This window comes from Manis pentadactyla, chromosome 14, assembly GCF_030020395.1.
Source record: "Manis pentadactyla isolate mManPen7 chromosome 14, mManPen7.hap1, whole genome shotgun sequence".
In the NCBI taxonomy this organism is placed as follows: domain Eukaryota; kingdom Metazoa; phylum Chordata; class Mammalia; order Pholidota; family Manidae; genus Manis; species Manis pentadactyla.
The window spans coordinates 654739-682731 of record NC_080032.1 but is presented as its reverse complement, the minus strand read 5'-3'; the positions used below and the strand labels follow the sequence as shown (position 1 = coordinate 682731).

Sequence of the window (27993 nt, the reverse complement as noted above, 5' to 3'; positions counted from 1 at the left end):
TGCTATAATATTTAAAGATAACTAATTTGATTAAAATTCTTAATCTAACCACAAACCATCTGTGGGCATCTGGACACATTCTTCGTCTGTTTCTAGTGCTTGCTGGAAAATGCATGTCCAGTGCTTCAAATAATATCCTGGCAAGACTTCTGGTGCGGCGGCAGAAGGTGGGCATATTCTGTCCCCAAGAGACAACTGATAAAATTGCTCAAATAGCCCTATTGGGGTCTGTCAACAGTGACTGAAGGTCAGCAGTATACTGAGGGGCATCTCCTCACCATCGCTGCTGGATTCTGAGTAAGGACAGTAGGGGTCTGCAGGCTCAGTACCAGCGTGGTCCGTAAAATATTTCTAAGAGAGTCAGAAACTACTAGGCGTGGACACCAGTAGCTTCATTGTGGGAAGGGGCTGAACTGATTGGGAGGAGCGGATGGAAAACCCACTCCTTTCTACGGGCAGGAAAGCTTGTGGCTCTGTCTATAGTCTTGGTGGACGCAGACGAGAGGGCGACCCAGGCATTTGTCAGGTGCCCCGAGAAACAAGAGAACCACAGAGGGCCTCGTAAGCCTCCTTGCATCCCTGGCTGACGTGGTGGCTATGCAAATGCACATCGAACACAAAAAAGACAGTTGGAAATAAAAGAGAAACAATAACAAAACCAATAAACGGGCAGAAAACAAAAAGCACATCAGCAGACCTAAATCCAGCCACAAAGAAACCACATTTGAAGCAAATGGACTAAATATGCCCATCAAAAGACAGAGACTATAAGGCAATTTGGAAAACAAGGTCCAGCACTGTGCTTTCAATAAGGGGCACACATTAAATTCTGAGGCAAAATGAATTCTAAGCAAAAAGATGGAGCGAGAGACATCATGCCAATGGTGATAAGAAAGCCGGAACGGCTATATTAGTGCCACACAAGACAAACCTGAGGATGAGAAACAGTATCAGACACAAAGAGGGACATTTTATAATGATGAAATGGGCAATACTTCAGCAAGAGGGAAGAATTATAAATGTACATGCACTGGCCAAGGGAGCCCCAAAACATGAAGCAAAAGCTGGCAGACTTGCTGGCTGTCTGGGGGAGACAGGGCACAGCACAGGACCCAGGGCATTGGAAAATATTGTAACAAAGGCAAAGATAAAGAAACAACATACTAAAATGTGCAGGATGCAGTTAAAGCAGTGAGAGTTAACAGCTTTAAAAGCATGTATTATGAAGAAAAAATATCTCAAATAGATAACTAGGCTCTTGCCTAAAGAAACTAGGTAAAGAAGAGCAAATTTAATCCAAAGGAAACAGAGGGAAAGAGATGATAAATATCTGAGTGGAAATTGATGACATGGAAGGCAGAAAAGCATGAGTGAAATCAATGGAACCAGCCATCAGCTATTTGAAAATATCATTGAAAAGTACACATTTTTGGCTAGACTGACCAGGAAGAAATAGAAATCTCAAATTACCAAAATCAGGTATGAAGGAGGAGACGTTACCAACTGCATGGAAAGTAAAAAGATTTAAATGGAATATTATGACCTTGATGCCAACGAAGTAGATGATTTAAATACAAGCGACAAGTTCTTAGAATGGAATGAATTACTGTTAAAGAGAGTTAAGAGCTAAGAAGAGTTAAGAAGAGAGGGAAACCTGAAAATTTTCTTTAAAACAACAGGCTTAAAATAATACAGAAATCAGATCAGATCAGCAATAAAAGCCCTTCTTCCGAATAACCGTCCAGGAAACACTCAAGGCCTGGTCAGCTTCACTGGTGACTTCTAACAAATATTCAAATAGAAATGGTACCAATACTATGCAGAATCTCCCAGAAAATTGAGGCAACATTTCCTAACTCATTCTACGAAGCCAGGGTTACCCTGATACCAAACCCAGAAAAAGAATCACAAGAAAATAAAACTACAGGCCAACATCCCTCGTGGACATGCTCAGGAATGTCCTTAACAAATTACTGGCAAATCAAATCCAAATATTTACAACGGAGTATACAGCATGCCCAAGAAGCATACATCCCCAAATGTTAGGATAGTTTTATATCTGAAAATCAGATAATCTGTTATCGCATTAATAAAGGACAAAAAAACAACCCAAAAAACCCATACATGATAATCTAAGTAGACATAGAAAAAGCATTTGACAAAATTGAGCAAACATTTTTTATTAAAAAGAAAACTGTTCAACAAAGCTGTGATAAAAGGGAACCTGATACACGTGATTAAGGGCGTCGACCTCAGTATCCTGCATCATGGACTCTGAGCGCCTGAGGCCCCCCCACCCCGGGGCCAGAGCACTCCCTCCCTTCAGGATTGCTTTTGTTTGAGGCGCTAGCTGGTGCACCCCTCAATCAGCGGCCCCAGCCTCTCAAGGGACACTGAAGATAATTTTTGAGGTTTGTCTAGTATTTTCCGAGTCACCTGTCCCCTGTACTGGCGCTGTGCCTGCTGTGGTCCCGCGCAGCTTCGGTGTTCTCTCCAGCGTCTGCCTGCCCCCCTCTTGCTCATATTTCTTCACGAGGCAGCTCAGTGCTACGTGGCCATCGTGACATCCAGTCTCTCCCGACAGGCTTCAGGGTTTGACGGCTGGCAGACTCAGAGGTTGCGGAGAGCCGCAGCTGATCAGGGCTGTCGCCACCCCAGCTCTGAAGGCTGCTGCTCACCTGTGGGCTCTGAAACAGCAGCTCATGGAAACACATTTTTTTCTAATGCAGGAAGAAGAGCATGAGCATCGGGGTGAGGGTGTAAAGTTGGGGCTCTGGGAGCTGCCCACTCAGCCGCCCGTGCGACCTTGGCCGTCTCCTCACGTGCGGGGTTGGCAGGAATAGTTCCCTGTGCCCAGTGGTGCTCCGCGGAGCAGCAGGCAGAGCTGGCTGGTCTGGTACAGACAGGTGTCCCGTAAGCATGTATTTTCCTCTCCTTCTGCCTCTGGTGGGGAGAAGGCTCATCCCTCTTGGGCTCTGTTTCTGCACGGTGACGTTCTGTGGCCTCAGGGACCCTGGGGGCCCCCACTGTCCACATAAATGGTGAGTGACTGGCCTGTCCACGTTGGAGTAGTGTCTCTAGCAGCCGAGGACTGTGAGGCATCTGGAGCCGCGGACTCCACCCACTTCGTTTCCTGGCTTTCCGTCAGAGTTTGTATTTCCTAGACGGCTGTCTGCCTGCACCAGGAGCCTCTGAGTGTCTGTGCTGCTGGCGCAGCTTCACCGAGGTCTGAGGACAGGACACTCAGGGGTCAGAAACCAGGCAGGGGGCGCCCGGCCCGGTCATCACACACCTGCGCTCCCAGGGCACCCCGAGGGAGGCCTGTGTGGTCACACTGGGTATAGCTACACTCAATGGTGTGCAGCCTTCCCTATGTCCCCAGAACCCCTCAGGCCCCCCGAGATCTCTGCCTGGCTGCAGAGCGAGCCAGATCCAACTCTCCACTGTGACCAGCCCTCGCACTTTCAGGCAGTGCAGGGCAGACGGTAATTTTGGAGGTCTTCCCATAAAGCTTCTTGAGATTAGCTGCAGAGCCCATTCACGTTAACGCCAGTGCTGCACCTGACAGGCAACCTAAGCGCTCCGTACGTTCTCGGAGAAACCTGTGCCAGGTGAGTGGACCCCACTGGATGAGGGGCATCTCCAGTATAAGTGCCAGGGCGCAGCTGCCCAGGGGGAGGGTCGCAGGGACAGAGACGAGGCAGGTGGCCGTGCAGACAGGAACTCCAGGCAGCAGCTTTCTGAACATGGCAATTTTCAGGAAACCATACGGATTTGCTATTGTGTGAAGAACGAGTGAAGCTACAGAAGATCCCCAAAGCTAAAATCACTGTTTTTCCTTTTGTCTGAAGTAGAACTGCCTTGTGCAAAGAGCTCTGGATCAAAATTCATGATGCCTTTTGTCTCGGTAACAATGTAATCATGACTGCTGCCGCTCTGGTCACTGGATGGTCTTAAAACAAACGCCGGACAGTCCACACGTCTGGCCGCAGCTCCAACACCCAGTCTGTTGGCATTTCCCTGTATCGTCGCCCTGAATCATTCTGTCCACACAGCCTTCGGGTCTGGCCACGTGACTTGTGTTGGACAGTAACACATGTAACCAAGCAGAGACTTGAGAAGCCCTTTCACGTGGAGACTCCCCCTCTCTTGCTGCTCCTGGAATCTCTGCCTCATGACGAGGTGGCCCACACGAGGTCTCATCCCCTCTGTCACTCCAGCCAAGGGTCAGCCAACATTGCTGAGCATGGCGCCTTGCCGAGTGACAGCCAAGCACGGATGGTGAGCGAACGCAGGTAAGACCGCAGAGCAGCGCTGTCCAGCTGAGACCCACTAAACCGTGTGATTTTAAGCCATTAGGTTCTGGGGTGAGTTGTTATGCAGCAAACGCTCATTGATACATGCTCCTTTATTAGTCCATGGAATAGAAAAAGAATAAACCTTAGGATGATTACTGCATGCCTGACACTCCCACCTAGTCATTAGTTTTTCTTCATTTACAGAAAAGCAGAAAACAACACCAAGAACGTTGCTGAGATCCCTGTTTTCACAGACATCCTGCAGGACCAAATGAAGCACGTTGGATCGCCCCCCAGCCCCTCGTGGGTGGACTAACGGCACTGGGGGAGCAACACCAGCCACGCTGTGTCTTGGAATCCCCCCGCCTCAGAGCCATTTCCTGGCCCAGGTGTGCTCATTGGATGCCAACCCAAAAGTCTCACTAACGCGTAAGAAGCTGCCAGACACTTAGATGACTTGTCCCGTGGATGTCCTTGGGCGTCTGTACCCTTTCTGCCTGGGGTGTAAATGCTAACATGCCCATCTTATTGCTATAACCAGAGGCCACTATAGAATTATTAACCAGTAGGTACTGGGATTATGGCTAAAGATACCAGCTGCTGTATCATTAAGGGAACTGCTTCTGACGGGCCCCCACCACTGTTGCCTGGGTAGAGGAGCACACCTGGGGCACATAGCTCACTCCCCCAGCACCTGCACTACCTGGCCAACTAGGTAGAAAAGCCTGCCTTCCCAGCCACTCACGTCATACCATTTGATTGACAAGATGGTTTCTGAGTGGCTTTTGGACCTTTGCAGAGTTCCAGATACCGTATCTACCAGCTGAAGAAATTGTGTGAAAATTGTCATGATAAAATGGATTCAGTAACTGATTGCCAAAAATGTAGGTTAAGACATACTATGAAAAAAGTGGTATTTAAATCATGTCTGTGTCTACTTGCATGCTCAGGTGGAAGTCCATGCAAGTCTTAAAGAAAGAGGAATACAATCCTTTTGAGTCTGGCTCATTGCACGGCCACAGGATGGGCATTAGCTGAGGACCCAAAGACACGCTAAGCACCGGTCATCTCCACCCCCCGGCACAGGGCATTTATTCACAGACAGGGAGAGAGTGTGTGGATATAACATGTGTGTATGTGTGTGCGTGCGTGTGTGTGCGTGCATGTCTGTGTGTGTGTGAATGGACCCCACACGAGTGCAAAAGCCTGGTGGAGACATGTAGGAATTCCTTTTACATTTTCAATCTAGTAACTATCCCAAACTTTCTGCTGCTGGTGGACCTTATACATTGGAGCTGATTTTCCAAGAATTCATAACCAAGCTGAAAACCTGCCTGGGGGCTCGGGACCATCTCAGCACAGAAGGGTCCTGACCCCTCCTTGCCGTCACTACCAACATAGGCAAGCTCCCCTCCTCAGGTCCTTCTTCACTTCTGATGTCACCTCATGGGACAGGCCCCTTGGGCCCTGGTGCCAGCCCCAGTCCCCAGCCCCTTGCACCCTGCCCAATCTGCAGCTTCTGACTGCCCAGCCCTGACCCCAGCCCCCCTCCTGAAACCCCGTCAGGTTCTCCATGCCCCTGCGGGAGCTGTTGGGTATAGATCAGAGTGGCCTGAGTGGTGCGGCCCGGCTGCTCCCTGGGAGCTGAGGCTGACGCTGCTGGGCCCGGGCTCACCCACCCAGGGCTCCTTCTTGAAGCTGTTACTGCCCCTCCTGCCTCACAGTCCTCTGGAGTTGTGACCCCACCTAATACCTAATACCCAGTCTTCCTTAGATGGCTGGTAAGGTGAGGGGGCCCCCTTCCTCTTGGCCCTGTCTGCCCTGCCCCACCATGAGCCTTAGGTCTGAGCCATCTAACCAGGTACTGGGCCCCTCAGACTCAGGAGGACGCCTCTGTTCCTCACCTGCTCACGACGTCCCTTGGTCTGGAGCTCCACAGCTGCCTCCCTGAGCCCTCCTGCTGATAGTTCTCGCCCTCAGGAAGTGGGGCAGGCCATCTCCTCTGCAGTGACTCCTGACTGCCCCAGGTGAGTGCGAGCCCATCCCCTCCTTTTGGGGGCTCGCAGAGCACACTGGGTATTCCGCCCTCTACCTCCGGCGTCACCCTGAAGCTGCATCGATTGTGCTGCCTGTTTCCCAAACCTCATGCAGGTCAGCAAGAACAGACACTGGGAAACAGCGGACACTGAACAGAGGCCTTTGAACAGAGGCCAAAGCGCCCCCCACCTTCCCACCTCTCTCGTACCGCCGGAGCTCGCCCCTTCTCCTCCCTTGGCGGGCATCCTCAGAGGTGTGAGGGTCTGCTCCTGCCCGCCCACTCCAGTGACTGCTCTTGGCCCCTGTCCCTGGGTTTCACAGCTCCATCCACGGGGACTGCGACGCGTCACCTGTTATTTTCCCATCCCTGCATCTCGCTTCTGATTGAATCCGCACCTCCAGCTGCACCTCCAGGCCTGACACTGCTGATCTCCTCAGTCTATCAGTTCCTGACGATTTCCGTGGCCCCCTACCCCGCTAGGGCCCACGGGTGTGGGTCTGACAACCCCAAACCTTTCTCCTGCCTCCGCATCTTGCAGGCAGGAGGCCCGGAGTTTGCTTTGCTGGGAGCCTCACCTGCTGGGTGGCAGCTCTCATGGCCCTCGCACTATGCCCTCACCTTGGTCGCTTTCCCAGACTGTCCCCCACATGTGTCTCCAGCCGTGTGGCCCCAGCACCACGCGCCCCCCCTCATCTGGCTTTTGCCAATGGCCCTCTTCTCCTGTGGGTGGGGTCTTGCTGGGACCCCCAGCGGACCTGCTGGTACTGGCGACCCTTCAGTCCGCCTGCAGCCCCCTTCCCAGGCCATGACCCCCAGGGAATCCCCGCTGGGCCCGGGCCCTCGCCCTGCTCTCCCCGTCTAGCCTCCCTCCACGCGTCCATCTCCCGCCAACACTCAGCAGCCACAGGCCGCCAGGAACGCCTCGGGCGCTGGGATCTGCTGACCGGTTTGCTCCCCGGCTCCTGCCAGGCACCCATGGGTCCCGCCACATCCCACGCCCCATTCCTGACGGTGCGTGGCGAATGGGCCTCTGACCTCCAGCTCCTGGAACTCCTCCTCATCGTCCACATCGTAGGAGAGCGTGTGGATTTTGATGTCGTCAGCCGAGAGGTCCAGGAACCTGCCGTCGGGGCGCTCGAGGCCGTCCTTGGCGGGTGACCGGCCCTCGATGAAGGTGGTCTCGCAGCAGTCGGCCGCGCCGTCAGCCCAGGGGCGCAGCATGGCCTCCGAGAAGAAGAGGATGTTGGCACGGAAGTGCGGCTCGGCGGCCCGCGGGAGGGCCCCGGGGTCCAGCGGCTGGCGCGCCGGGCCGCGCGGGGGGCTGCGTGGGGTGTCCGGGGCGCCTGGGGCGGTGTCCGTCCTGCGGCAGCTGGGGTGCTGCGGCGCCGGGCGCACGGGCACCGGCCCATCTCTGCCGTCGGCCGACACGCTTCGGGTGTTGATGAGCCCGTTCCTCTGCCCGCGCGCCACGGCGCTCCGTGGCTCCAGGGCGCCGTCCATGCTGTGGGGCCTCGTGCGGGCGGCGCCGGGGTCACGCCGGCCCCCCGGGGCCCATGTCTCCTGGGAGAGGAGGAGGGAACAGGGGTGAGACGGGGAGGCACCTGTGGAGGGCCCGCCGCCCAGAGCCGCACCCCCCACCTGCCCGCCTGCCAGGGGCCTGAGCCCGGGCACAAGGCCCCATGCCGCCCCGCACGCCCAGCAGGAAACACGCCCCAGGTGGAGAGGGCTGAACAGGCTCCCACGCAGACTTAGAAATAAAGGGCAGGAGGACCCACGCCATCAGTGCTGTATGTGGGCAAAATCCGGTGGCCGTGACACACGCACATTCTAGAACTCTCCATTGGAATTAGCTGCACTCACACACGCCTGCCGGCCTTCGAGCTGGTCGCAGGCATCAGGTAGCAACTCCCCTGCCTAATGGCGTTCAGCCTGAAGCAACATGTACATTTTTGTACACAATTAAGTCCTCTAAACTGTTTCTCCCTAGGTCATGTCCGAGTAGGGTTTCAAATGTTAAAGAAAAAAAGAAGAGAAGATACCCAAAATTGAGATTTTTGGAGATAAAGAATGAATTTCCTCAGACTGTTCCCCTTTGCAAGTAGCTTAACTATTACGTAGGAAGACATTTCATCTCTGGGACTTTGGAAGCCCTGGCTTCCGAAGATATTTAAGAATTTTCTTGCATTAAAACTGCCTTATTTGGTGGTAGCTACAGGAGTCTAAGACTTCAGATTGACCAAAGGGGTGAGATAGCAAGGACACCTTTGTGAGGAATTGGAAAATAACATCTTAATAGAGTTGAAAATGACCGGTCAGCCGCAGTCTGTGCCCTGAGGTGGTGGCGTCATTAATGTGACACTGTGTCCGATTTAAGAGCAATGAGGAAACAGACCTCCGTGTCCGCTCACGTGGCGCTCGGAAGCGTGGAGCACAGAGGCCCAGTCACGGTCTGAGAACGAGAACCACTAACCGAACTGTGTGAACAGGACCTTTTGCTCACCCGCCGTGTGCGAGGCCCGCACGTGTCTGAGAAGCCCTGTGGCCAATGACCTTCCAGACCCACACAATATGCATATGAGCTGCTTCTGGCCCAAACCCTTGACTTCGCTAGTCTTCCACCTTCCGCCGGGAAGCTGCCGGGTTAATGTCAAAGCTGGGCCCCCTCGTATGGTTGGGGGCCTGCGGGATGTACTACCAGGACCAGAATAACCCCAAAACCCGGTTCAGCTCCTTAGACTCGGCCCCTTCCATCCTGATCGGCTGTATGTGCCTTAAGAAGACATTTGGTAGCATTTGTTCAAATTCCACCTCCTCAGGGGAACTGCGTGCCCTTGCCCAGCAACAGCAGCCTCCCCTTTGCTGGTGTGTTCTCAGCTCTCAGCTGTGGTTTTCCTCACGGCTCCTGTGGCATCTGGCCCTGCCAGCAGGACAGCTACTAATGTCACCATCAGCCCCAGCCCTGGAGCCCCTGAGGCTAAAGAAGCCAGTAGCCTTTCCCTTCCCAGAACCTGCTGGGCAGCAGGTCCTCAATGGCCTTCTGTCGAAATAATATGTTCAGGTGCTACGTGGTAGGGATAATCCCTCCTCGGCGGTCTCCCCTGAGTCCGACTTCACGGAGTCTTGAGGCTGGCACAGCTCAGGCCTCTCAGCCTCCCTCCGGGGCCTCCCCCTAAATGCCCCCTGAGGCTGTGAGAGACACAGGATCCTCAGTACCCCCTTCAGGGTGGTCACAGTAGCTATTCTGCACATTAAGTTCAAGGCACTGCTGTGTAGACAGGCCGGGTTTTGGATTGATTGTTCATACAGGTTGGTTCCATTTTGTAATGGAGAATTTACTACCTTTTTTAAAGCATTCAAGTAAATATATCAAACAGTTGGCATTCTTTAAGATCTTTCTTCTTGAAGTGAATTTTTTTCAGCATTGAGCGTCGTCAGCTATGTTGCACCTGGGAAAGGGGCTGGAGTAGGTGGGTTCTGCTTCTGTCCCTGCAGTGTCCTTCAGTATCTCTTTTATCACAGACTGGCCATCATACATGTTGTCCTTAAGCTCATACTTCCTGTGAGCTCGGTCCCTCTGCATTTCCTTCCACCACCTCCAGCCTGACACCAGTCTTTCCTGCCTGAGTTCAGCCGCTCAGAGGTAAAATAGGGGAGAAGCCGTCAGTGGTGCTGCCTGTAGGGGGACCCCACCAGTCCCCTCCTTTCTGCAGTCTTAGCTGATGGCTGTGCTGTTCTCCCAAGGCTCTTTATAACAGAGAAACAATCACAAAATATAACCAGCATATTCTATGACAAATAGTAGTTTATTTATTTTGTATTTTTTTCTCACTCCATGATATGCAGAACCAGTAAAGAGGAGAGCCTCTCCTCTGAACCTTTCATCTCCAGCAGCCCCTGCTGTGTCTAGGGTGCTGCCAGCGTCATCTCTGGGGGGCCCTGAGACTGGGGCATGAGCCCAGCAGAGGAGGCCGCTGATGTGCGTCACCGCTGCTCTGCTGGAGGGACAGGCGGGGAGCACAGGGGAGGGAGGGCAGCTCTGTGTCCCTGCACACGGTCGCCTCCTTCCCAGGGCTCACTCTTGGCACTGGTGATGGGAGAACCCTGCTGCCCACAAGCTGGGGTGAGTACCGGGTGGCTAAGGAGACGCACGGGGACTGTGAAAGGAAGAGAAAGACAAAAGTAGGTATGCAGCACCTGTGCACATTTTCGATTGTCTAGGAAACGTGTTTTCCTTTACTTTGAGACTGTCATGGTATAAAGAGTGATAACCTAAGAGTCAGGAAACCAAGGATCAGTCCAATTAAGCTGTCACATGTCTGCGTGATTCTGGGCAAGCAGCTCATGAAAGTGGGGTCACTGACAAAGCAGTTGAGTGAGAGCAGCTCTAAGGTGCCTGTCCGCTCTTGTGGTTTGCACCTCCTGGCCCATGAGTCGTAGGGTTTCATGGGATTAGATAGAGCTTTTCCACAAGGTAGTAAAAATCTCACATTGATCACAATAGGCTAGGTTTCAGTTTAATAAAATATAGATTTGCCAATCACTTATTATTGCAAGACATGATGCTTGGTGCTTGCTGGAGTTAGAAAGATGAGTTCCTTACAGTGAAAGTTTAATCTATGAAAAAGAAAGCGATTACATAAACCACTATAATAAATAGCGAGACCGCAAATGTACCAGAAACCATCACGCCAATATGAATCTGAAATCTAATATCTCGAAATGAGCTAAAGGGACTTGAGAAAATGATAGAAATTGTGAGAGAAGAGCATAAATCAGAATTGGGTGAAAGCAGAAGCAATACCATCTGAGGCTGGAGAGAGATGTGAGCAGAACCCAGGGAAGAGGTAGAATTAACAAAGAAATAATTGCAGATGTCAAGGCTGCACCAGAAGGGACGCAAGAGTGAATAAGCACAGTGGGTCATACTTTAAAAGAAACAGAGCATGAAAAATAGAAAAATGCTTTAAGCTGAGTGTCACCTGCAGCTGATGCACGGAGCCTGGGGCTTACGGATTTGGAGGCAGAGCCCTGGGAGGTGGCGGTGACAGCTGCCCCGGCTCTTACTGCTACTGAGGCCAGAGGAATGGGGACTGACTGGAGCATTCTGTGATCTGTGGAGAAGAGACATGAGCAGCCTCTGAGGCAGAGCAGCCATCTGGGAAGAGGAAACAGCCTCGCAGGTAAAGGTGAAGGAGGCCAGGGTGGGAGAGGTGGGAGAAGGGCTGACTGGAGGGCTCTCGGTGCCCCCTGCCCAGTTCTGTGTTGTTTTTTGGCTTATTTGGCATTTGATTCTTGGAGCTTCTGTGGCCATTAAACCTAGTTTCAAAGTCACCTGGACACGGCTCATCCCTTCAGCCTGCCGAGCCCCAAGGCCATTCCTGCCCCACCCCCAAGCCATCCAGGCACCATTGCTGCTGTTGTTGCTCAGAGAAGCCCCTCAGATTCAAGCCACCCAGTAGAGCCATCCTCAGCTGATGGTCAGAACAAGTGTCTCCAAAGCAGAGCCCCCGGGGTCTCCAGAGCCAGGTGGGGTCCCCAGGGCCAGGCAGGACCCGCAGGGCCAGGCAGAGCCCCTGGAGCCCCCACATGCAGTGGCCCAGCTACACTGCTGCCAGCCTGGAGAGGGGCGACTGTGGCTCATGGCCGTGTGTTTCCATGTTGCTACTTTAAATTTTTCGAAAGACACTGACGGAAGAGATGTTTATGAAAATCTTCCAGATATATTCACGTCGAATCACTTTTGCACAGAATTATGAACAGCGCTAGTTGAGTCTACAGTCTTGACTACCACACTCCTCCCCAGGGCCGTTGGGTGAGGGTCTGGATAATGCCTGACTGACTGTGTCCTGAAAGGCTCCTGGGGGCCCGCCATCTGCACTCCAGGCCTCAGACTGGGCCCCAAGGCTGGAGGCTGCCCCCCGTTCCCCACTCCCTGGACCCCACGCACCCAGCTCAGGACACCCAGCGTCTCCTTTCCTCTGAACTGGCCTCTGTGTGTGCTGAGCACATCTGGTTCTGTCTGGCTCTGCTCTCCCCTGGCTGCCTGCTGACCTGTCAGTAGCCTTTGCTCAGACATCTCCCCCCAAAGGGCATGTCCAGGTCAGGCCCTCTGAGACACTACCCGGCAGGCTCCACTACCATCCACTGCACAGGGCTTGGCCTCAGCTGGTCTGCAGCTCCTCTAGGCCAGAAACCATCTCAGCCGTCCTTGGGATTCTGACGAGTCCTAGAACAGAGGTGCTTGATCAGGAGCTCATGTTTGGCCAATACAGAACATCTTCATCCTTTCATACCCACCAGCAGCCACTCCCCGTTCCTTCAACAGCCCCTGGCATCCATTCATCTACCTTCTGTCTCTACGGAGTTGATTATCCTGGACATTGCACACAAAAGGAATCGTACAGTACATACACTTTATGGCTAGCTTCTTTCACGGAGCAGAATGTTCTCTGCAAAGCCCTTATCCATGATGTCATGGACGTGAGTATGTCAGCCCTCTTTATGGCTGAGTAATAGTCCCCTGCGTGGGTGAGCCGCCTGTGGCGGAGGGGTGCTCATGAGCTGCTGTGTCAGACTGGACCGCTATCACCCCAGCGCTCTCGCTGAGTGGTTGATAAAACAGCGCATTCATTCTCTGGCAAGCACACAATGAGAATAAAACTGTCTTAAACACAAACAGAGCCACACAAATGCTCGGTCTGCACCTCTGGAGGGAGGAGCAGCCTGGAACACAGGGCGCCAGGCACCTTGGATGGTTGGTAAGCTGGGGCCAGGGGAACCCCACTGGCACGCAGGTCAGGCGACCTGCTGATGGGAGAAAGCACAGCACGTGTACCTGCTCCTCCCTGGGAAGCAGAGAGCTCAGCCACGTGGCAGGTGCAGAGGCTTGCTGGAGTTTCAGGCCAGAATAAGGCAGCCTGTGCCATAGCCAAAGGCCAAAGCCTCCACCTTCCTGACTCACAGCAGGATCTGAGCAGTTTTGTGTTCTGTCTGCGTCCAGCCCCTACGACATACACCGCTTTTAAAGAATCCCAGCATGTTCCACCAGGAATTATATGTATAATGCGTATGACGGAATTATACGTGGACCTAGCCATGGAGAAACAGCGAATATACATTACAGGTTACATCTTTCCCAGACTTTTCTGTAACGTTTCATAGATGCTGTGCTCTAAGGAAGTAACTAGGAAAAAATCAAATGAAAGTTTTGGGAAACTGTATTGTAAGTATAATTATTTCCACACAAAGACATAAACAAGCGGAAGCACCCCAAACTGTCTCATATTAGTTTTCCTTTTTTCTGAGGCCTGTGAACAATTCTAGCTATTTAAACATTTGTGTCTCTGCCACCTCGCCTCCCACCCCCCATCCCTTACACGCACCCTTCCCACAGGAAGACTTAAAGATCTACACAGCTGGGCAGTTTGGTGGGCAGCAGACAGAGTTCTGCAGAGTAGCATCTAGGGTCTGGACCTCTGTGGCTGCTGAGAACCTTATATGGCAGGGATTTTAGCAGTAACAGGTGCATTTAACATATAAAACAACTGTTCAGGCAGCATCTTCAAGTAGAAACAGAACAGAGCAAACTGTTTATGCAACTGAAGGAAAATTAAACTAATTAGCAGATGAGCTGAGCCAGGACACTTGGGATGTGTGGCAGGAATGAATTGCTCTGAGCAGTTTTAATCCCTCTCAAACAGCTCAGTTAAGCAAAGCATTACGAGGGCACTGGGCTCTGGGTCTTCCCTAAACCCCAACACTGTTTAGACATCTTCTGTGATAAACAGCAACTCTTCCCTCCTGCTAAGCAAATGATATATGTTTCTGCCCAGGCTCATGTGTTGAGAGAAAAGAGCTGCTTGCAAATCCTCATTAAAACAATTAAAGTTTGCCTTTAGCACAAACACACAGAAAAGCCTGTGATTTGGCAGGGGAGACAGTTAATGAAGCATTCAGGACCAGATAGGTTATTGTTATTTAACTTTTAAATGGCACATAACCGTCGCAAGATGCTGCATCATCAAACTTATCACTTCTGGTGGACTGGGACGTCCTGCGACCCAAACTTCTGCTGGCAAGCAAGGTCTTGTCACAGCACCTCTGGGAGAGAGTCCACAGGGACTTTAGATCTGGTTCGTTAACAGTCGGAGAAGTGCAGAAGAAAGGCTGTGACACAGGGGCCATGACTGCCTGAAGAGGTTGTGCCAGTTTCATTTGGCTCATGTTGTGGGAGCAGGCTCTTCCCCAGCAATATCTCTGTGTCTGCCTTTACCAACGCCACCACTTCAGCACCACCAACATCGAATTACCAGCACTCCCCACCAGGAATCGGCAACAGAGTCCACAGGACAGGCCCAGCCCAGCACCATGTTTGCATAGCCCACAAGCTAGGAGTCATTTTTTACATTTCTAAGTGGCTGAAGCAAACGAGCATATCTGTGACACATGAACACCATAAGACAGTAAATGCACAAGCCATAAATAAAGTCCCTTGACCCCTGCCTGCATCTACTCGCTCACATATACCTGTTGGCTGCTCTGCACACAAAGGTGGGGGTGAGGCCATATGGTCTGCAAATTTAAAATATGTATCTGATTCTTCACAGAAAGACTTGCCCGTCCTGACAATAACCCCTCCCACAACCCCCCACCCCTGCCACCACTGATCACACCCACCACCGCTCTGTGGTGTGGAGATGTAAGGCTGCCCGTGTGGTCGGGGCAAGTCAGGATTCAGTGGGGACACTGCGGGAGGACAGACTCAAGCCACCAGCGAGTATGTAACAGAAACCTTCCAAGTATTCTTGACTCTAAAATTATTGTGGCTACCCTGTTGTTTTGGGGGGTGTTGGGATGACCTCTGCTAACTGCAAGCCTGCACATACACCCCGAGACTCCACACTCTGAGGGGTCTTGATAAACACAGCTGAACATTAGTGTGGAATGTTTGGGGTTGGACATCCCATGCCCTGGGTCTTGGCAAAAGTAAATGCAAATCCCTTCTCGAAAAATGTGCTAGAGACAAGCCTTAGAAGATGTCCACACACAAAGTTAAAAGAAACTTGAGTTTGGAATTAAACACATGAAGAAATAAACTACAATTAGCAAGGGTTAAGCAAAAACGTCACAAAATCAGATCATGAGGACTGCAAATATTGATATTATGATAGATTTTAATGTAAACATACTTAGTATGTCTAAAAATTAAAGGTCTTAGAACTTTAGAAATTAAAAGATTTATTTGTGAAATTAAAACCTCAGATAGGCTTACCTTTTGGCATTGATGTTGATTAGGTGCTCCAAAGGATTCTCTTACTAGAAAGTACGACCCTGGATTAGAACACATTTGGAGACATTGCTGCTTGTGAAAGAAAATCCCCAAAGATTGCTGCCATCACATAAAACGTTACTGGGAGGGGCAGAGAGGCAGTGACTCAGAAGGCCGGCAGTAGCGGCGATGTATGTTAACACAGCCTCTTAGTAGACACAAGGTGACGAAGGTCAGAGGGAAGCCCTGTTCTCAGCTACACTTCTTTATGCGAGTGGCGTCAAATCCAAGCGTGCAGTAGACTCGCCTGGAGGGCTCATTAACACACAGATTGCTGGGCTCCCCCTGTGGTTTCTTATTCAGTGGGTGAGACCCAAGTTCACAGGGGACCGCACTTTGAGAACCAGAGGTCTGTAGGTTTTGGGATGGTGTCAGGTAGGCAACGATCCTGGCTATAAGCAGAAATGGAATCAACCCAATGTGGAGTAAAGCCCCCCAAAGGGGACCTCATCATTAGGTCAATCAACAAGCTGACAGTTACAGATCACCACACGCAAAAGACCACCTCTCGCTGTGCATGGGAATCACCAGGAAAACAGCTTTGGCCAATCAAGTATTTCAAATTTTGGAATAGTAAGAATATAGGACCAATATTTATAATATATTTGTAGAAATATCTGCAGTAGGGCAGATAATTTACAGAGCAACGAGACTAGAATGACAACGGATATCAAGCAATAATGGGAAGTGGGAGACAATGGAGAAATTAGCTGTCAACTCTGAACTGTATGAAATAATGTTATCTTTCAAGAACAAAGTGAAATAAGACTTTTACAGTTAGAAAAACAAACCAAAACAACAAGCAAAAAAACCCTATGAGACTTGAACCAAAAGCAATTATAAAGGATGCACTCCAGGAAGAAGAAAAAATATTGCTGGCTGCCAGCTTGCAATGCAAAGGGTGATGAGCAGATAAACCAATAATGTGTTTGTAAATCCAAACAAATGATGACTATATACATCCCCCAATTGTGAGGTATGTTTTTAAAAATTTAAAGACTGTAAAAAATATATAAGTAAGGAAGTGGATGAATCTAAGTTAGCTTAAATGTTCCAGAAGTGTGTTAAAGCATTCAGTTTTATACTTAACTAAGCATCGATGAATTTCAGGCATAACTTCCAAATGAACAGAAATAGTTATAAACATTTCACACCAGGAAAGAGAAAAAAATGAATAAGACAAAAAAAGGCCAAAATACAAATAAAAACTCAATATAATAGCAAGTGAAAATATATCAGTATTCACTAAAGGCAAAAGTTAATTAAAGTTGCCAGTTAAAATACATTTTCAGTCTGGATTTAAAACAATATCCAAGCATATGTTACTTAGAAGAGATACACAAGGACACGGACGCTTTGAAAGCAAAAGTATGGAAAATACATGTACGAGGATAATCCTAAGCAAAAAACAAGAAACCTAGCAGTTTAATGAATCTAAAACCAAACAGACATTAGGAGTAGAAAATATTACTACACAGTAACACAGTTACTACATAGTGAGAGGGTCTCTTCTGTAGACCCAATTCTCCACTTCTCTGTACAGAATCAATTGGTTTCATATACAAAGCAAAATTGATAGAGTTAAGAGATAATGTGATATATTCACCACTGGAACAAGAGATTTCAAAACATTCTCTCAATGTGTTAAGAAATAAATGGACCAAAAATAAGAAAGACATGGAATACTAAAAAAACGATAACAATTTTAAGCAAATGAGCATAGATAAAACTGCACTCAGCAATTAGAGAACACAGATTCTTCTAGGCACATTTTCTTTCCTTTTCTGTCTGTTTCTCTTTCCTTCCTTTCCTGTCTCCAACCATTTCTCTTTCCCTTCCTACCAAAAATTGATCAAGTAGTAGACCATTAAGTATCAACAAATTTCAAATAATTAGTATCTTTTAGACCACTTTCTCTAACATCATTGATATAAAAGTAATACGTTTAATAAAAAACACACTCATTTACAAATGAAGAAAAAATAAATAACCAATGGACCAAAGAAGAATCACAACAAAATGTGAAATCATTTAGAACTGAATCATACTGAAAAAATCTTCATATCGAAACAAACTACAAAATCTAGGGCTGCAGACGAAACAATACTTAGAAAAACAGAGCCTTAAATGCATGAATTGGGAGAACAAAAGCTAAAAAGCAGTGAGTCAACATCCACATTAATAAATTAGCTAAAGTCGCAATAATGATAATAAAGGGAAATGTACTTTGTGTCAGGCGGTAGTAACGATCAATTCAGAAACCAGTGCACTAGGAACAGATGTTGCGCAGGGAGTCAGCAAAGCCGGGCTGCTCTTTGCCGGAGGCCCGGACGGGGCTGATGCGGGTCGGAGCTGTGCTTCTCAGGCCGGACCGGGGCCGGGCACGGACGGCTTCCCTTCCCTCTCCGGAAGGCCCCCCTGAGATGTCAGTGAGGGAAGAGAAAAGGCCCTAACAGAATAGAAAATAGTAGCAAGTACTTAGCAAAATAAATAATTAAAAAACAACTTGCTGGAAGAGAGACGGTGGGAGGCAGCTGCGCCAGCGGGGCCCGGGCGTGGACGGGGTTGCTGGGCGCACAGGGGCCCCCAGGCCGGGCCCAGGCCTCCGCCGGACACGCACACATGCCGGACGGGCCGCAGGGCGCGTGTCCGCCGCGGGTCGGGCCCAGGCTGCGCGCCCAACAGGCCATCAAAGACCAAAGAGGAACGAAACGATAACCGTGATGAATGTTTTCAGCACTCAGAAAGTTTACCTGACACACACTTTCTCTAAATAAGTAACTTATAAATTTACTCCAGAAAAAATTGATAGTGGAAAGGTGGATGATTAGGGATAAAAGAAACAGTGGAGAACTCCAGAAGTGAATAAAAAGACATCGCCATGCCCAGCAACAGTCTGTCCAGTTCATGACAAACCCCCGCGGGCTTCCCGGAGGCCGTCGGCACGGACGGAGGTCAGAGCAGGCCCGGGGCCGGAGGACACGGGGATGCGGGGGGCGGTGCGGGCTGCTTCCCACATGTGACCAGCGAGTCATTGAGAAGCTCCAGAGAACGAGATGCAGGAATTCCACGGGTCCGAATGCAAAGCAAACCAAAAATTTCCATTATTTTGAGCTATTATGGGAATTCAGGAGAGCAGAATTCACTCGATCTCAACACTAGGAACTTTTTCCTTCTTTTGGCCCAGGAGGTCATTATTCTAGAAACTGGTACAAAGGAAATACTATTTTATCACTATAACTTGGGTTTTCAGTCAGTAGTGTTCACAGAATCATGAGGACAACCGTTTAAGAATTTAACATTCGGAATGTACGGAATAAAAACAAAACAGATTTTGCAGGCTGCCGGAGGGACACCGTCATCACCCCCGTCACTTGCCTGTCATTCTGGCCCAGATGCAGTGGAATCCCTAAATACCCGGCGTTGTGACCTTTACAAGGTTCATCCTAATTTTCAAAATAACCACGAGGGACGTGGTGCCCCATCCTCCCTTCCCTGACGTGGAAACTGAGTCACAGGAAGCCACTCCTGCCGTGGTCCACCTGGAAGTGGCAGAGCCATGCCACGCCCCGGAGCCCGCAGTTAGGGCCTAAGTCACAGCCCCGCAGCTGGACTCGCTCATTCTAACGTAGAAGTGGGGCCCCAGCGACCTGAGGGGGAGGCAAACGGGAAGGAGGGAACAAGGGCAGGCGGGCAGGCCACCCACAGCCTGTCCTGCCTGGTGAGAAGACCAGAGATGTGGGTTTAGTGACGCTCCTTTACGGACACAACAGGTTCCAATGGATGAACCCCAACTGGCAGCCCTGCGAGTGTGGGGCAGCGGGGTCACGGGCTGCATTCTGACGGCAAGCGAGCGACGTTTTGCTCTTTCAAAGCAGGGAGTCTGCTGGACAGAATATAAAGTCAACAGATCAAGAAATAACCGGGTGCATTCAGCTGTCAAGGTATGGCAGTGATCGTCACAGCAGAAGGGTGCTGGGGAGTTGCTCCTGGGAGGCAGGCTGGGGGTCGGGAGGGTGTGTCAGGAGTCCAGGTGAGGCCTTTGGGATTTTCATCACCGTCTGTCTCCTATTTAATATTCTACTATGCCTTTGTTATCCTAGCCAAAATAACCACGAAAAATACTTTTTAAAAGAATCACGTCGTGGTGGAGCCAAGATGGCGGTGTGAGTAGAGCAGCGCAAATCTCCTCCCAAAACCACATATGTCTATGAAAATATAACAAAGACAACTCTTCCTAGAATAAAGACCAGAGGACACAGGACAACATCCAGACCTGCGAGAACCCAGCGCCTCACGAAGGGGGTAAGATACAAGCCCCGGCCTGGTGGGACCCCAGCGCCCCTCCCCCCAGCTCCTGGCCGGAGGAGAGGAGTCGGAGCGGTAGGGAGACGGAGCACAGGACTGCTGAACACCCAGCCCCAGCCATCTGGGCCAGAGCGCAGACACAGTGCGTGCGCGGGGCCCTGGATACTAGAGAAACAGGGCAGCAAGAACAGTGAGTGGGTGCCGGAAGCCTGGCGCCGGAGGACACCAGAAAAGCGAGCGGCCATTTTTTTTTTAAATTCTGTTTTGGAAGTCTTAAAGGGATAGGGACCCCAGTACTAGGGAAACAGGGCAGCAAGACTGGTGAGCAGATGCCTGAGGCTGGTGCCGGAGAATAAAGAAAAACGAGCAGCCATTTTTAATTAATTAATTAATTTTTTTAATTAAAAAAAAAATTTTTTTTTGTGGTCGTTTCGTTTTGGCGGGTGCTTTTTGGAAGTCTTAAAGGGGCAGGGCGGGACACTTAATCCAGAGGTAGTGAATCCAGGGATCTCTGGGCACCCTAACCCCTGGGCTGCAGGGAGCAGGGAGGCCCCTCACAGAGATAAATAGCCTCCCAGCCGCTCCAACGTGACTCCACCACTTCGGAGCAGCAGCCCGAGCCAGGCCACGCCCACAGCAACAGCGGAGATAAACTCCATAGCAGCCGGGCAGGAAGCAGAAGCCCTGTCTGCGTGCAGCTGCGCAGCACAAGCCACTAGAGGCCGCTGTTCTCCCAGGAGAGGAGGGCCACAAACCAACAAGAAGGGAAGTCCTTCCAGCCGTCACTCGTCCCAGTTCTGCAGACTATTCCTATCACCATGAAAAGGCAAAGCTACAGGCAGACAAAGATCACAGAGACAACACCAGAGAAGGAGACAGGCCTAACCAGTCTCCCTGAAAAAGAATTCAAAATAAGAATCATAAACATGCTGACGGAGATGCAGAGAAATACGCAAGAGAGACGGGATGAAGTCCGGAAGGAGATCACAGATGCCAGAAAGGAGATCACAGAAATGAAACAAACTCTGGAAGGGTTTATAAGCAGAATGGATAGGATGCAAGAGGCCATTGATGGAATTGAAACCAGAGAACAGGAACGCATAGAAGCTGACTTAGAGAGAGATAAAAGGATCTACAGGAATGAAACTATATTAAGAGAACTGTGTGACCAATCCAAAGGGAACAATATCCATATTATACGAGTACCAGAAGAAGAAGAGAGAGGAAAAGGGATGGAAAGAATCTTGGAAGAAATAATTGCTGAAAACTTCCCCAAACTGGGGGAGGAAATAATCGAACAGACCACGGAAATACACAGAACCCCCAACAGAAAGGATCCAAGGAGGACAACACCAAGACACATAATAATTAAAATGGCAAAGATCAAGGACAAGAAAAGAGTTTTAAAGGCAGCTAGAGAGAAAAGGGCACCTATAAAGCAAAACCCATCAGGCTAACATCAGATTTCTCAACAGAAACCCTACAGGCCAGAAGAGAATGGCATGATATATTTAATACAATGAAACAGAAGGGCCTTGAACCAAGGATACTGTATCCAGCACGACTATCATTCAAATATGATGGTGGGATTAAACAATTCCCAGACAAACAAAAGCTGAGGGAATTTGCTTCCCTCAAACCACCTCTACAGGACATCTTACCGGGACTGCTCTAGATGGGAGCACTCCTAGAAAGAGCACAGCACAAAACACCCAACATATGAAGAATCGAGGAGGAGGAACAAGAAGGGAGAGAAGAAAAGAATCTCCAGACAGTGTATATAACAGCTCAATAAGCGAGCTAAGTTAGGCAGTAAGATACTAAAGAGGCTAACCTTGAACCTTTGGTAACCATGAATTTAAAGCCTGCAATGGCAATAAGTACATATCTTTCAATAGTCACCCTAAATGTTAATGGACTGAATGCACCAATCAAAAGACACAGAGTAATAGAATGGATAAAAAAGCAAGACCCATCCATATGCTGCTTACAAGAACCTCACCTCAAACCCAAAGACATGTACAGACTAAAAGTCAAGGGATGGAAAAACATATTTCAGGCAAACAACAGCGAGAAGAAAGCAGGGGTTGCAGTACTAATATCAGACAAAATAGACTTCAAAACAAAGAAAGTAACAAGAGATAAAGAAGGACACTACTTAATGATAAAGGGCTCAGTCCAACAAGAGGATATAACCATTCTAAATATATATGCACCCAACACAGGAGCACCAGCATATGTGAAACAAATACTAACAGAACTAAAGGGGGAAATAGACTGCAATGCATTCATTCTAGGAGACTTCAACACACCACTCACCCCAAAGGATAGATCCACCGGGCAGAAAATAAGTAAGGACACGGAAGCACTGAACAACACAGTAGAGCAGATGGACCTAATAGACATCTACAGAACTCTACATCCAAAAGCAACAGAATATACATTCTTCTCAAGTGCACATGGAACATTCTCCAGAATAGACCACATACTAGGCCACAAAAAGAGCCTCAGTAAATTCCAAAAGATTGAACTCCTACCAACCAACTTTTCAGACCACAAAGGCATAAAACTAGAAATAAACTGTACAAAGACAGCAAAAAGACTCACAAACACATGGAGGCTTAACAACACGCTCCTAAATAATCAATGGATCAATGACCAAATCAAAATGGAGATCCAGCAATATATGGAAACAAATGACAACAACAACACTAAGTCCCAACTTCTGTGGGACGCAGCAAAAGCACTCTTAAGAGGAAAGTATACAGCAATCCAGGCATATTTAAAAAAGGAAGAACAATCCCAAATGAATGGTCAAATGTCACAATTATCGAAATTGGAAAAAGAAGAACAAATGAGGCCTAAGGTCAGCAGAAGGAGGGACATAATAAAGATCAGAGAAGAAATAAATAAAATTGAGAAGAATAAAACAATAGCAAAAATCAATGAAACCAAGAGCTGGTTCTTCAAGAAAATAAACAAAATAGATAAGCCTCTAGCCAGACTTATTAAGAGGAAAAGAGAGTCAACACAAATCAACAGTATCAGAAACGAGAAAGGAAAAATCACGACGGACCCCACAGAAATACAAAGAATTATTAGACAGTACTATGAAAACCTATATGCTAACAAGCTGGGAAACCTAGGAGAAATGGACAATTTCCTAGAAAACAACAACCTTCCAAGACTGACCCAGAAAGAAACAGAAAATCTAAACTGACCAATTACCAGCAATGAAATTGAAGTGGAAATCAAAAAACAACCAAAGAACAAAACCCCCGGGCCAGATGGATTTACCTTGGAATTTTATCAGACACACAGGGAAGACACAGTACCCATTCTCCTTAAAGTTTTCCAAAAAATAGAGGAGGAAGGGATACTCCCAAACTCATTCTATGAAGCTAACATCACCCTAATACCAAAACCAGGCAAAGACCACAACAAAAAAGAAAACTACAGACCAATATCCCTGATGAACGTAGATGCAAAAATACTCAACAAAATATTAGCAAACGGAATTCAAAAATACATCAAAAGGATCATACACCATGACCAAGTGGGATTCATCCCAGGGATGCAAGGATGGCACAACATTCGAAAGGCCGTCAACATCATCCACCACATCAACAAAAAGAAAGACAAAAATCACATGATCATCTCCATAGATGCTGAAAAAGCATTTGACAAAGTTCAACATCCATTCATGATAAAAACTCTCAGCAAAATGGGAATAGAGGGCAAGTACCTCAACATAATAAAGGCCATCTATGATAAACCCACAGCCAACATTATATTGAACAGCGAGAAGCTGAAAGCATTTCCTCTGAGATCAGGAACTAGACAGGGATGCCCACTCTCCCCACTGTTATTTAACATAGTACTGGAGGTCCTAGCCACGGCAATTAGACAAAACAAAGAAATACAAGGAATCCAGATTGGTAAAGAAGAAGTTAAACTGTCACTATTTGCAGATGACATGATACTGTACATAAAAAACCCTAAAGACTCCACCCCAAAACTACTAGAACTGATATCGGAATACAGCAAAGTTGCAGGATACAAAATCAACACACAGAAATCTGTGGCTTTCCTATACACTAACAATGAACCAACAGAAAGAGAAATCAGGAAAACAACTCCATTCACAATTGCATCAAAAAAAATAAAATACCTAGGAATAAACCTAACCAAAGAAGTGAAAGACTTATACTCTGAAAACTACAAGTCACTCTTAAGAGAAATTAAAGGGGACACTAACAGATGGAAACTCATCCCATGCTCGTGGCTAGGAAGAATTAATATCGTCAAAATGGCCATCCTGCCCAAAGCAATATACAGATTTGATGCAATCCCTATGAAACTACCAGCAACATTCTTCAATGAACTGGAACAAATAATTCAAAAATTCATATGGAAACACCAAAGACCCAGAATAGCCAAAGCAATCCTGAGAAAGAAGAATAAAGTAGGGGGGATCTCACTCCCCAACTTCAAGCTCTACTATAAAGCCATAGTAATCAAGACAATTTGGTACTGGCACAAGAGCAGAGCCACAGACCAATGGAACAGACTAGAGAATCCAGACATTAACCCAGACATATATGGCCAATTAATATTTGATAAAGGAGCCATGGACATACAATGGCGAAATAGTCTCTTCAACAGATGGTGCTGGCAAAACTGGACAGCTACATGTAGGAGAATGAAACTGGACCATTGTCTAACTCCATATACAAAAGTAAACTCAAAATGGATCAAAGACCTGAATGTAAGTCATGAAACCATTAAACTCTTGGAAGAAAACATAGGCAAAAACCTCTTGGACATAAACATGAGTGACCTCTTCTTGAACATATCTCCCCGGGCAAGGAAAACAACAGCAAAAATGAATAAGTGGAACTATATTAAGCGGAAAGCTTCTGTACAGCAAAAGACACCATCAATAGAACAAAAAGGAACCCCATGGTATGGGAGAATATATTTGAAAATGACCGATCCGATAAAGGCTTGACGCCCAGAATATATAAAGAGCTCACATGCCTCAACAAACAAAAAACAAATAACCCAATTAAAAAATGGGCAGAGGAACTGAACAGACAGTTCTCCAAAAAAGAAATACAGATGGCCAACAGACACATGAAAAGATGCTCCACATCGCTAATTATCAGAGAAATGCAAATTAAAACTACAATGAGGTATCACCTCACACCAGTAAGGATGGCTGCCATCCAAAAGACAAACAACAACAAATGTTGGCGAGGCTGTGGAGAAAGGGGAACCCTCCTACACTGCTGGTGGGAATGTAAATTAGTTCAACCATTCTGGAAAGCAGTATGGAGGTATATCAAAATTCTTAAAACAGGCATACCATTTGACCCAGGAATTGCACTCCTAGGAATTTACCCTAAGAATGCAGCAATCAAGTTTGAGAAAGTCCAATACACCCCTATGTTTATTGCAGCACTATTTACAATAGCCAAGAATTGGAAGCAACCTAAATGTCCATCGATAGATGAATGGATAAAGAAGATGTGGTACATACACACAATGGAATACTACTCAGCCATAAGAAAAGGGCAAATCCTACCATTTGCAGCAACATGGATGGATCTGGAGGGTATAATGCTCAGTAAAACAAGCCAAGTGGAGAAAGAGAAATACCAAATGATTTCACTCATCTTTGGAATATAAGTACAAAGGAAAAACTGAAGGAACAAAACAGCAGCAGAATCACAGAACTCAAGAATGGACTAACAGGTACCAAAGGGAAAGGGACTGGGGAGGATGGGTGGGTAGGGAGGAATAAGAGGGGGGAAGAAGAAGGGGGGTATTAAGATTAGCATGCATGGGGGGGTGGGAGAAAGGGGAGGGCTGTACAACACAGAGAAGATAAGTAGTGATTCTACAACATTTTGCTATGCTGATGGACAGTGACTGTAAAGGTGTTTATAGGGGGGACCTGGTATAGGGAAGAGCCTAGTAAACATAATATTCGTCATGTAAGTGTAGATTAATGATACCAAAAAAAAAAAAGGCAGTTCCTGTGTGGTGACCTCCAATGAGTTCTACACAAGGGTATAAAGGGCATATAAAAGTGTAGGCAAAGGGCCTGTTTATGTTTATACAGAGGATCAAAGCCTAATTTGGCTACCCCGAAAATGAACTAAGATACGATATGAAAAAGAACTTCCAACATCAGCACTCTCTGGAAGACTCATGCCAGAAGATGATCATCAAAAAACCCCAACAAAGATCCACGCACTGCTACAGCTGTAGATGCACTCATCCCACCAGCTCATGGACTTGCCATGGGAATGAGGAAGGAGATATCTAAGCTGGCCTGTGCATACAGTAAAACAACAAATTTGACTGGATCTGTACTGTTGGAACTCAACCAAGAATTAGGAGAAGTGCAGATTGTAGCGCTCCAAAATCTTACAACTACAGACTATTTACTGTTAAAAGAACATATGGGATGTGAACAGTCCCCAGGAATGGGTTGTTTTAATTTGTCTGATTTCTCTCAGACTGTTCAAGTTCAGTTGGACAATATCCACCATATCATAGATAAGTTTTCACAAATGCCTAAGGTGCCTAACAGGTTTTCTTGGTTTCACTGGAGATGGCTGGTAATTACAGGTATGCTTTGGTTATGTAACTATACTCCTATTATGTTAATGTGTGTGCGCAATTTAATTAGTAGTTTAAAACCTATACATGCTGAAGTTACTCTACAAGAAGATATGTCAAAGAAATAATCAATCTTCCCATTTTTTCTTCCGCCTGCTACTTCTATAGCTTTTCTTCTTCCTTCCTAATCACAACCCTTAAATAGAATTCGTGCCTCATATCAAATTTACTGAGTATCATAAATCTTCCAAGTGGTAAAGATACCTCAAGACAAATGCTGGGCACAGAAGCTACAGGGCATGAATATGCAAAGAAATAAAAAGCTAACCATTTCAAACAATAAGGCTTCTCTCTCACTTACCAACTCTACATTTCCCTGTATGGCCCCGGAAGATGACTGGTTAGCCAGAGACGGGTAAGATTCCTCAAGGGAGGAACAACCTAAGACAGGCACAGTCTCAGGGGGGCCATCAGGTGAGAAATTGGGGATCAACAGAGGTGAGGCTTAGAACCTCACCCCCCCTGTTCTGAGAGAAATCTTTACATACGTGGATGTTTTATTGCCCTTGTCTAGCTTGGATTAACACATAGTCTACAGGCACACACCTGATCATCTACATTTGCTCTCTTACAACACTAAACTATGTTTTCTACCTTTATCTTGTATCTACCTACCACTTCAGCATTTTATTAAAAATAATAATAATAAAGAGAGAAATGTGGTATCCACATATAAATCAAGTATAAAAATCAAACAAATATTCATATTTGAACTGATTGTTTAGAGTTCATAATGCATGAGCAAAACCGAAAGCTTCTGTGATGACTGCCCTTGTACTGTTCACCATGTAACCTATTCACTATGTAAGAATTTGTTCTCCATGTAAGAACTTGTTCGTTATGCTTCAGAAGATTGGAGACTGACGAAAATTAGGCTTGGGGTGGATTAATGATTGTGCATTGAGCATTGACTCCCCTATACAGAATTTTATTGTTGTTAACAACCATTTGATCAATAAATATGAGAGATGCCCTCAGAAAAAAAAAAAAAGTACACACTTTCAATTGTAAAATAAATAAGTAACCGGGATGTAATGTATAGCATAAGGAATATAGTCAAAATATTGTAACAACTTGGTATGGTGATAACTGGTACCTAGAATTATCATGTATATAAATGTTGAATCACTGTGTTGTACACCTGAAACTAATGTAATACTGTGTGTCAACTACCCTTCAATAAAAAATAATTATCTACAAAAAAAAAAAAAGAATCACGTCATTATGGAGAAATTGGAGCCCTAATACGTGGCTGCTGGAATCCAAATGTCACAGCCCCTGTGGAAAATGTTTGGCAAGCCCTCAAAAATTAAATGCAGAATTACTGTATG

At 47.5% G+C, this 27993-nt stretch overlaps 1 protein-coding gene across 4 annotated transcripts in view; it reads right to left on the bottom strand.

Annotated features, from left to right (window-relative positions):
• The window catches only part of SYNDIG1 (synapse differentiation inducing 1), a 115401-nt gene that overhangs the window by 52730 nt on the left and 34678 nt on the right, over positions 1 to 27993 (bottom strand). For all 4 annotated transcript variants that reach the window (XM_036908687.2, XM_057491590.1, XM_036908685.2 and 1 more), the window contains exon 2: positions 7372 to 7896. In XM_036908687.2, the coding sequence (XP_036764582.2) occupies positions 7372 to 7896 (525 nt within the window). The remainder of the gene's footprint in view (positions 1 to 7371; positions 7897 to 27993) is intronic.